The sequence below is a fragment of the Cryptomeria japonica genome, chromosome 6 (assembly GCF_030272615.1).
Source record: "Cryptomeria japonica chromosome 6, Sugi_1.0, whole genome shotgun sequence".
Lineage (NCBI taxonomy): Eukaryota > Viridiplantae > Streptophyta > Pinopsida > Cupressales > Cupressaceae > Cryptomeria > Cryptomeria japonica.
In genome coordinates, this window is record NC_081410.1 from 582,507,377 (window position 1) to 582,519,071 (window position 11,695).

Consider the following 11,695-nt stretch of genomic DNA (forward strand, 5'->3'; position numbering starts at 1 on the left):
ATAATTTGTCCCAGCACAGGGAAATAGGTAACTCTATTTTGTTGGGGTAGAGTCTATTGCAAATGAGATTGCACCCATCCTTGACCTTGTATTCTCCTGAGGGAGACTTGGTCCAAATGAGAGCGTCAGATTTTTTGGTAAGAGTGAACTTTCTTTGGTCTAAGATTTCCTTAAATTTATTGTATTCCTCTTTATGTAATCCCATATCACCTAAATATTTCCACTGCCAACCTAGAGTAGGGTCCTCGGGATTACTACAAAGTAATCACCCACAAATCTACCAATCTTTGTTTCCAATGTATCCTTCAAAGTCTTGTTATTCAAAACCTTAAGTATTGGGGAATATCCACCCCAAGAATCATCCCAAAATAAAGCCTGGTCGCCTTTCCCGATATTCCATGAAAGGTTTTGAGTGAAAACCTACCTACAAATGACTAGGAAGTTCCAAATTCTCAATTCTTAGGTGGGTTCAAAGATCTAGAAATACTAGTGGGGTTCCTAGAATCTAGATATTTGCTTGATAGAATTATAACCCATTTTATGTGGGATTCCTTATACATTTTTCAAATTAATTTGGCCCCTAAACCCTTGTTTTGGAAAGCCTGATTTCTAAGCCCTAAACCCCCTTTCTCCTTAGGTTGACAGAGCTTATCCCATGCTATTAAAGCAAATTTCTTCTTGTCTATCAAACCTTGAGAAAAAAAGGTTCTAAGTTTTTTATCTAACTTATTTTTAACACCTGTCGATAAAGGGAAACAAGTCATCTGATATTGAGGGAGGGCAGATAGAACAGATCGTAACCTGGTAACTCTGCTTGCCACTGACAACCATTTACCTTTCCAGTTTTGGAGTTTTTGATCGATCTTAGATAAAATATGCCCCCAAAGGTTTGAAGATCCTTGCCCCTTATCCACTGGGAGGCCTAAATACTTGCAAGGTAAAGATCCTAGCTGGAAGCCTAACACATTAGTGATGTCTCTCTCTATTCTAATATCTGTGTTAAAAAAGAATATGTTTGATTTCTCCTTGTTGACAACTTTCCCAGATGCTCTAGAGAACAAATCTAGAATGAGATTGAAGTTCTTGGCTTCTACCAGGCTACTGTCCCCAAACATAAGGGTATCATCAACAAATTGTTGATGGGTAACAACAAGGAGGTTGCTAGTGGTTTTAATCCCTGAGATGTTGCCCAACTCTTGAGCTTTCTGAATGGTCCTTCCTAGGGCTTCTACCATGATGATAAAGAGGAAGGGGGATAGTGGATCCCCTTGCCTCAATCCTTATGAGATTTCAAAGAAGCATTCTGGAGCTACATTAACCAAAACTAAGACCTTGGGGCTTGAGATACATTCAAAAATTAGATTAATCCATGACCTACTAAATCCAAAAGCCTCTAATCATTTGCATAGAAATCTCCAATTTACCATGTCATATGCTTTTCTAATATCTAATTTCATCAGCATACAAGGCTGGTGATTATGTTGGATACAATGGATAGCCTCTTGAGCAATGATGACGGGCCATCGAAGATGGATCTGCCTGGAACAAAACCAATTTTCTCCTTCAATATAATGTTTGGTATTAAAGGTTATAGTCGATTGGAAAACACCTTTGAGAAAACCTTATACACGGTATTGTAGAGTGATATGGGCCCAAGGTCATTCATATTGTTCGCATTCTCCTTTTTGGGGATAAGTGCTGAGAAGGTATTATTTATTTCTTTAAGAAATATACCTAAACTTCTAGCCCCTTCTAGGGCTTCTACCATCTCATCACATAAGAAATTACAACAAGCCTAAAAATTCATGCAGGGAATCCATCTGAGTCGAGGGCCTTATCTAGATGGAGCTTATTTAAAGCCTCCTCTATTTCATGTTTGGTGAATTTACGGTTTAATAGGTTATTTTGATTGTCGGTTATTAATTGGGGAATGTTATTAAGCAGGATGGATTGAGTTGTTAAATCAGAGGTCATCTCATTATTTAGCAACCTTTGAAAGAAGGACACTAATTCTACTGCAATATCCCCAAGCTCATTTAATATGATCTCGGATTCACCCCTAATATGGGTGATTTTGTTAATCCTGTTTCTGTGATTTGCAGAGGCATGGAAGAATTTTGTATTTTGGTTTCCTTATGTAATCCATGTTGCTCTGGATGCCTCCAGTAGATTTCTTCCTTAGGCAAGATATCTTCATATTTTAGGAGTAGCTTTTTCTCCTTCAAATAGTTATCTTGATCCATCCCTTCTCTAATGATTTTATAATTTAGAAGGGCCATGTCAGATTCTATAGTCTTCTTGGAGCTAAATTTATCACCGAATATATCCTTGTTTCATTGGAGTGTTTCCTCTTTATATATTAAATTTTGGTAACAAAACAATAGAGTTTTGATCCCAAGACATCCACATCTTTCCACCATCTTTCTACATTGTCAAGAAATTTTTTATTTTTCATCCATATTTTTTCAAATTTGAAAGGGCACCTCTTAGGTTTTAAGTCCTACTCAATGGTTAGTTGGACAGAAAAATGATCCAAGCCTAAAATGGGAAAGATGGAGGCCTTGAGGAGGTAGTGAAAATATAGGATATTGCCTTTGAAGAGAAACCTATCCAGTCTTGCAGCAATATTGTAGAACCCCTGCCTTCTATTGTTCTAGGTGAAGGAACCTTTATCAGTATTGATGTCTATCAAAGATTGGGATTCTCTCCTTAAACCCCCCAATTTTTCTGATAGATCTGCTATAGCATTGAATTTCCCCCCTAAAACACAATTCCACTCTTGATGCAATGTTAATAACTGACTTATTTCATTCCATACCGCTATCTTATCATGTGTAGGGATGGTGCCATAGATATTGAAGAGAGTGAAGTTCAGGTTACATCTAAAATGTTTAACAAAGGAGCACATTCATAATTTATTGTTTGATAAGATATCTACTAAGATCTACTTTGGGTCCCAAATGATACCTAGACCCCCAGAGATTCCCTCTGTAGGGATCACTTGCCAATTTAGATAACCTAATCTTCTATAAAAAAATTCAATCTTGGCTTAGTTTAGCTTGGTCTCCTGAACTAAAGTTAATTCCGCTTTTGATGTTAGGATGCAATGCTTTAAAATGTGTTGCTTGTTAGGGGCATTAATGCAGTTAACATTTCACGTAATGATTTTCATGGTTGAGTGGGAAGGAACTTCCCCTTCCCTACATTCAAAATTGAGGTAATTTTGGCTTGCCCTGCTGCTTCCCCATCAATGTTTATAAGCTTAGATAAAGATTTCCTCCCTCTTTTTGGAGGACACACCAAAGTCTGGTTTAGACTTGCCTTCTAGCAAAAAGCCTATCCCTAACACATCACCATCTAGGACTCTACCAACTCCATTTCCAAGATGGACCACCTTGCGCTCCCCATCTCCTACATTTTCCTCAAGAGTTGTGAATTGATCAAAGGAAACTTTGTCCCAATCTCATTTCCTTCCTTCTCTGCCAAATCAGGACACACAATCTCATTCTGTCCCAAGACTACTTGATGATCCAATAACTCTAATTGCTCTTGCACATCTGCCTTGATTTCATCCACATCTCGTAGCAATTGTTGCAATTTTGCTCTATTCTCTGAGACCACAAGACTCTCCTCACCTTTCTTAAGAGGACTAACACTACTACTACTATTTCAATCCTTCTCCTTATCTTTGTCGTGGCTTAGACTGTTACCAGCTTTGGGATAGTTCTCAACTGGTGCAGATCTAGTGGCTTCCTTCAAGTTTACTGATGAATCAATGCCCATCATGGGACACACTATAACTTTATAATTTGGGTATATCTTACTCTCCTTATGACCTTCACCATTTGCCCTAATATTTTCCCTAGGGTTCGGATAGTGATCAACAGACTTAGATTTTGAAACCTTCTCTACAAAACTCAAGTTATTCCTAACAGGTGATTTGGAGATCGAGGATTTACCTCATGGGGATTGCTCACAACTATGGGGATTACGAACAAGGATATTAGAGGAATCAATTTCACCCTCATAGAGTGAGGGAGTAATACGCCAACTACCCTTCTCAAAGATTAACTCAGTGGGGTCCAGGTTTGGGATTTCATAATTAAATTCTAAAAGAAGTTTAATATCTTTTGCCAAATCACTGCTCATGATGCCTTCTACACCTAAAAAGACTCCTAATTGTGAACCTATGACATCCATGATCTTAGGGGAATGCAATAGCACTAGCATAGGATTTACATTCACCCACTTCACGATTTTTTTAGGTTTAAAAAGTTAGCGTTAAAATCTGGCATCCATTCGAAACATTGAAAAATATAACCTTTACACAGTTTTACTCCACCAAATAAAATTTTGTTTTTAATATCTGAATTAGCACAATTAATTACTAAGCATTTATTCCCTATGTTAAAGATACTTACCTAATTTCAGAATCTCTTTTTCCACCACTCCTTCAATTCCAGGAAGGTTTGGTTCTTCCCATTCCAGTAAGCGATGATGCCCTTATTGCAGTAGAGTTTCCAATGATCTTGCAAAAGGTCCAAATTAAAATTAATGACCTTCCTCTTCTGTTGATTCTCCAAATTAGCAACATGCCTTGATTTAGCTAAAGCCAGAGGCAAAGCTTCCTTGAACATCTCACCTGCTAGGTTAGGGTTTGTATTTGAGGGCTTTGACAAGCAACTTGAGGGGACCTTTGCGGTTGCTGAATTTTTTTAATTTGTGAATGCAAGTAGCTATTATGGCTAGATTTTAGCCATCTATAATTTAAAATCTTTTTGTATTCACGGGCTTGTCTCATAGAGCTATCGACAAAACCAGATGAGTTGGGGAGAGGTGGCAGGAAACACAAATATTTTGTTCCACCCAACAGAGGGCCTCCATTTGCTCCTAATGAGATAGCATTAGCGCTAATGGAAGCTTCAGAGATTTCCTCAACCGTTTGGCCTTCTTTCCAAGAACCACCAACCACTCTCCCTCATCATCACTCTGCGTTAGTGCAAGTTTTTCGATGGGAAATTTCAAAATTCGTATTTTCTCTAAGAAAGAAATCTCTTTTTTTCCAAAATCATAAATCATTAATTTACTTCAGAATATGAAATACAAATCAATACAATTAATAAACATGTTATATATTTTTTTTTTTGATCGGAACATGTTATATATTTTACATAATACAAATTATTATAAATAGAAATATTTAACTATATCATATAAAGACAAATATTACAAGATTTTATTAATGTACATACATACATACATATATAGATATATATATGTGTGTGTGTGTGTGTGTGTGTGTGTGTGTGTGTGTGTGTGTGTGTGTGTGTGTGTATACAGATATATATATGTATATACATATATACATACATACATATATATATGTATATATAAATAATATATATATATGTATGTATATATGTATATATATTTATATACACACACACACACACACATATACATAAAATCTTGTAATATTTATCTTTATTATTTATCTATATAGAATCAATTATATGATATAGTTAAATATTTCTATTTATAATAATTTGTATTATGTAAAATATATAACATGTTTATTAATTATGTACACACACACACACACACACACACACACACACACACACACACACAAATATGTGTGTGTGTGTGTGTGTTAACAATATATTTATAAATTTATAGTATATAAAAATATAATTCTTATTCAAAGGTTTTATTTCAATTGTGTTTGAATCCTTATAAGTAGATGCATAGTTAATTTGGATGATGATAAAGACAAGACTTAGGGGGATTCTAGCCCTTGTAAGCGGACTAGGGGGAATTTGAAAAAGAAAGCTTCTACCCAAAGTGTGAACTACAAGGAGCTGAGGTCTGCTATTGATAAAATGAGTCTATTGGAGGTTGAGGTCACTAAGACCCTTAAGAGCCTTATGTAGTTTATGTTCTATGTTTCTCTGGTTCTATCTCTTTCTTGTTGTTGGTTAGTGGGTCGTTGCTAGGTTTTTTTGCTTGTCTGGGCTTTTTCTGGTTCTTTGAATACCATATGTATTGTTCTCTTTTGCAACCTGTTTTGTTTTGATGTTTTGATTCTAAACCTTTTAGAATCTTCTTTGTAAACTGTTTTATGTTGGCATTATGTGAACCGGCATGAAGACATAATGATATTGTATGTTGTCATTGATGTCAATATGAGACATCGTGTGAACTGGCACATGTGATAGGTGAAAAGAGAAAGGAACCGACATATGTATGAACCGGTTTATATGCCAAAGTGAAACAGCATATTTGTTCAAGATGAACCGGCATGTAGTTATGGGAACCGACACATGGAAGCATTGTATGACTATCGGTTGGTAGGTAGCTTCCACTTCAAGATTTTCGATTGGAGTACCTCAAGTCTGTGTGACTCAATCGATGATCTTTGTGTGATGAGTTAGCAGTATGATGGAGGACAGATCATGTTGCCACATAAGCTCTGTGCGCGTGAAGGATCTTGCATGAAGAAGACTATTCCTATCTACCTTGGGAATGTGCGAAGTCTGTCAAACGGTGATAATGCGTGATGGGTTATCAGCCACCATGAAATCGGTGGATAATGGACGATGGAGAATGTCTTGAGATTGATTCAAGATTGTTGCATTTAATGTAGTATGATTCAACAGTCAGGATCGAACAATTTGAATTGCTTAACCTAACAGGTTTAGGGTTTAGGGTTTTTGCTACCGACCTGTATGTTTCCTATAAGGTCGATGTTGTGTTTCTTTCTAAGGTTGTTGGCAAAAGTTGTGAATGTGTATCCAAGGGAAGTGATACATGATTCTTGCTAGACCAAAGGAGAGAAATGATACCTGCAAAGTGAATGTGCAAAAGGTAAAGAGGAGCCTAAACGGATATGCATTAGCATTGAGTGTTGTTAACAAATCATTGTAATTCCTGTTGATCTCTAACCACTTCAACAGTTGTAAAATCCCCTAACAGGGTAGCCTTAACTGGCTTGATTCAAAATCCCTTAACAGGGTGGTCTTAACAGGCTTGATTCAAATTCCTTAACCGGGTAACTCGAGGTTAATGAGTTCTGAGAAGCTATAGAGCTTAGGAGATCCTTTCAGCTATTGAGTTCTTGAAATCCTCTAACAAGGTGACCCTACCGGGTTTAACCCTTAACCGGGTATCCCTTAACCGGGTGATCCCTAACAGGATTGGTTCCTAGCAGAACCTATTGTAATGTCTTTAACCAGACAAGGCTCCTAACATAGCAGACTTCTAAAGAGTTCAAAAAGCAGCTTGTGGGTATTCATCCCTGTCGTGGTTTTTCCCAGTTGGGTTTCCACGTGAAAAATATGTGTGTCATGTGAAATGCTTTTATCTTGTGATGCTTTGTTTTACCTGTTAAGCATATGAAGGTTCTATGTTTTATGCCTGTCTATAAAACATATTGAACTCACTGTTGTGAAGATCTGATGATTAAGTTTACCTATTTATGCATGAGAATATAATGATACTGTAGTATTGAGCTAAATGGGAAGCTTATTGAGTGACCGGTTCATGACTGATTGAGCTATACTGGATATTACCGGTTGCACTCTGTTTTACCAGTATCCATGTTTGTCAGTCATTTGGAGTATTTGTTGTCAAACCGGTTTTGGACTATATTTGTGTTTGTACTGATTCACACCTCCCCCCTCTCAGTACCGGTTTGGTACTAGTGGTTCATCATTGAGTTATCATTTTAGGGCCCTTCAAACCCTATTTTTGCCTTAATCCAAACAAAATATATTTAAAGAAGGTTTTATTAGTTCCTACCATGGCAGGATACTTATGCATCCATGTTGATCTTAAATAGATTAAATAGTTATTAGTTTTTGTACTTGGCAACCAATCACTTTTTTAAAAATTTCAAACTAAATTAATTTTTTGTCTTTTCAAAAGTTAACATGTATAATTTTTAACAAAATTTATTTAAAAATATGATTTATTTCTCATTTGATTGGTCTATATTAATTTTTGTGGGCATAAAATTCAATTTTTATCAAAAAAATAAAATAAAATCTCTATGCACAATCAAATCAACAAATACACCAAATCAAATGTCCCATCATATTAAATTTTGAATACAATACTTTATTAAATTAGAATATAGTTCCACATGCTACCCTTCATTTTAAAATCAAATTATCAATTTTTTAATATATTTTTCAATCAACTTTTTAACCATAAGTCATTCAAATCTGTACAGATATTAGTGCATTAAATATGAATTTAGGTTTTCCTCCGGTGAATTATTTCCAACCATACATTTTCATTGGCACATTTCCCCTGAATTATTTACGTTCATAGACTTTTCGTTCACCGGTACATTTGTCATTCACTCGACATACATTATTCATAACATAAATTTAATGTATAAATAAATTAGATGAGCAAAATTATTCTATTATTACTATTAATAAAAATATTATTATGTAAATTGGTATCATCTCTATTCATATATATGTTGCCATAACTTAGTTAACAAGAGACGCAAAGCGTCAAATTCTTGCCATTAGTAGGTAGAGATATAGTGATAGAGAGCTTTGAGATAGAGAGGAAAAGGTAAAGGGAGAGATAAAGGTCAAGAGAGATTGAGTGAGAGAAGAAGAAACAAAGACAAGTAGTAACTACAAATTATGGATGTGTAGGTACGGGTTTGAAGAATGTCAAGAATTAGAAGCCTAAACCCTACTAAAGATGAAGAACTGATATAAGAGTGAGGTAGGGATTCACATTAATTATAAAATTGGGTAATAATAACAAAAATAAAAATGAAATCCAAAGGTCAAAACATTGGTGGATAGGATGGGTGGAAGTAAGGTCACTCTATGAGCTACAAACCCTAGAAACAAATACATATATGAAATGAAAGAACAAATTAAACCCTAGAAAAAATCAAGTTAAATACTTAAGCTAAAAAAATAAAATAAAATAAAAGTAAAATTACTGATGACAGTTTTATCTTAATTTATTCTATTATTTTAGTTTTAGTTTTAAACATTAGTAATTTAGATGTTAATTTTTTATCTATTTATTTTAATGCAACTTATTCCCATACTCTTCAAACCAATTTTAATTACCATTAATAAATATTCTCTTTATCTACAAATTATTAGTTCCTAATATGTCATATGTCACCCCATAGGCTTTGGCCCTAAAACTTATCTATTCTATGTAGGGTTTTATATTTATTTATTTCTTCTTTGCCTTATAAGATTTGGTTAGGGTTTAATTTGTTCTTTCATTTCATACATGTATTCGTTTCTAGTGTTTGTAGCTCATAGCGTGACCTTACTTCCACCCATCCTATCCACCAATGATTTGACCCTTGGGTTTCATTTATATTTTTTATTATTACTTAATTTTATCATTTATGTGAATCCCTAACTTACTCTTATATTAGTTCATCATCTTTAGTAGGGTTTAAGCTTCTAATTCTTGACATTCTTCAAACCCATACCTACACATCCATAATTTGTAGTTACTACTTGTCTTTGTTTCTTCCTCTCTCACTCATCTCTTTCTCTCAATCTCTCTTGACCTTTATCCCTCCCTTTACCTTTTCCTCTCTATCACTATATCTCTATCGACTGATGAAATCCTTATAAGTAGATGCATAGTTAATTCAAAGCTATCACTTTTTAGTTGAAATCCTTTTTGCATAAACACCATCATTTCCTAAATGCCTTATCAATTATAGACTATTTTATTTTATATTTATCTATCACATCTTTGTGGCTTACCCATTGCACACCAAGGTGCAATTGCTAGTTATATTTAATTGTAAATATTGTTTTCTTTACGCTCTATATTTAATGAGTTTATGTATATCCTGGAAACCCTAGTTCGTCTTTCCTCTGTTGCATCTGTTGAAACATGGGCAGCAAATTATTCTCTTGCCTACCTGTGCGGCGCAACCTGTTTCTCAAAACCCTAACTCATTTCTGCTTTAATTTCTCAACTCTTTCAGAGGGTAACGCTAGCAACAGCAATGCTCCTTCACAAAATCTCTTCCTGTACTTCGTTACCACCAGATTTAACATGTCTTCAGCCGACGTCGCAAAAATGTTGAAATTGAATCCCACCTTGGGACGGCTCAAAACCCTGGATAAGGTTGAACAGCTCGTGAACATGCTCAACAGACACGGCTGCGCCGAAGATCAGATTGCAAACATTATCAGAACTCAGCCCTCGCTAATGACGACAAGTGTGGAAAGACTGCTGGAGCCCAACATTCAAGTGCTAAAAGATTTGGGCTTGGAGAGGGAAAACATAACCAAAATCGTAACCAGGTTCCCGTGCATCTTGGCCTTTAAGTTGGAGATCCTCCACTCCAACCTTGATTTTTTCAAGACTGTATTCCCGACACAAGATTTTATGATCAAAGCGATTATGAGAAACTACGCTATCCTTAGTCCTAGATGGCAGAAGGTCTTCAAACCCTCTGTTGCCTTTTGGAAGGGTTTTGGTTTTTGTGGAATAGAGCTTACAAAGTTTTTGCTGATTAATCTTTGGGTTTTGATGCGCAGCTCTCTGACGCCCGAGCAACTTGATCTGATTCGCAAGATTGGCATTCAAAAGGAAAGCAAAATGTACAAATACGTTGTGAGTGTTGTGGCCAAAAGCCGCATCGAAGTGTTAAAGGCCAAGATAAACAATCTTCAGCTTTGCGGGTTCTCTCCTGAAGAAGCCTTGGAAGTAGTTAGGTTCTATCCTTCAGTCCTCGAGATATCGGAGGAACACGTTCAGAAAAAGATGGAGTTTATGTTCAATCACATGGGACTCTCTGTAGACTTTGTGACAAAACATGCACGCATGTTTACAATGAGTTTGGACAAGGTAATGAGGCCCAGGTTTTCAGTTTTGCGAAGTATGACAGCAATGAATAGAGCAGGGGAGGTTAAGCAGACACGAATTTATTCTGCGTTGAAGATCAAGGAGGCCAAGTTTGTTGCCCAGATCATAGAAGGGCATCCTGAATCCGCTGCTCTGTGGACTGTTTATAAAAATGCCATTGCTAATGTTTCAGAAAGCTCAAAAACTCAAAGATAAAAGAGGTTTTCAGTTTCTTAACATTTGATTGTTTTTTATTTGTTATACACGTGAGATTTGAAATGGTGGTGATCCTGGTCCTAACCCTTTTTCTCCTGAGAGCAACAATACCAGAGAACATGTGGATGCACAAACAGCCCATGATTTGGGATTGTAATAGTTTTTCAATCAAGGTATGTTTATAAATTGTTATATAATTACTTTCTTTATGTGTGAAGTTATATGCAAACTTTCAACAAATTGAAGTTGATACAGATGATTTTATGTTCTAGTTATCATACTGGATGTCTTGTTTGCTACTTCACATTCATGGCATTTGGTGGATGTAGAAACATTGTTGATGTTTATTTCATATTGTTTTTTGTTTTTTAATAATGTGATGTATTTTAATACTTTTTTGTTTTGGGGATATTATAATACTAGTTTGAATGTGTTTTGTATCAACTTTTTGAATCACTTATTGATTTATTAGTGAGATAAGGAAAGGGCATTCCTGAACTTGATGATGGATCATTGAGAAAGCTAATAGATCGTTATATTTTGCAATTTTTCGTATATCTTAACCTCCTCTAAAATTATCTAAATCTAGCAGACTTCTTCAGCAAAAAAATAATAA

The 11,695-nt window shown here is 35.5% G+C and overlaps 1 protein-coding gene across 1 annotated transcript; it reads left to right on the forward strand.

Annotated features, from left to right (window-relative positions):
• Positions 1 to 9,840: 9,840 nt before the first annotated feature.
• Positions 9,841 to 11,288, forward strand: LOC131035721 (transcription termination factor MTERF15, mitochondrial-like). The gene is made up of 2 exons (XM_057967459.2): positions 9,841 to 10,319; positions 10,557 to 11,288. Exons 1-2 carry the CDS (start codon positions 9,904 to 9,906, stop codon positions 11,077 to 11,079), a joined length of 939 nt encoding a protein of 312 aa, XP_057823442.2. The 5' UTR covers positions 9,841 to 9,903; the 3' UTR covers positions 11,080 to 11,288.
• The last annotated feature ends 407 nt before the right edge of the window (positions 11,289 to 11,695 follow it).

Coding starts and splice junctions, on each gene's coding strand:
- LOC131035721 (XM_057967459.2), top strand. CDS start 9,904: ATGGGCAGCAAATTATTCTCTTGCCTACCTGTGCGGCGCAACCTGTTT. Junction 10,320..10,556: donor ATAACCAAAATCGTAACCAG/GTTCCCGTGCAT, acceptor TTTGATGCGCAG/CTCTCTGACGCCCGAGCAAC.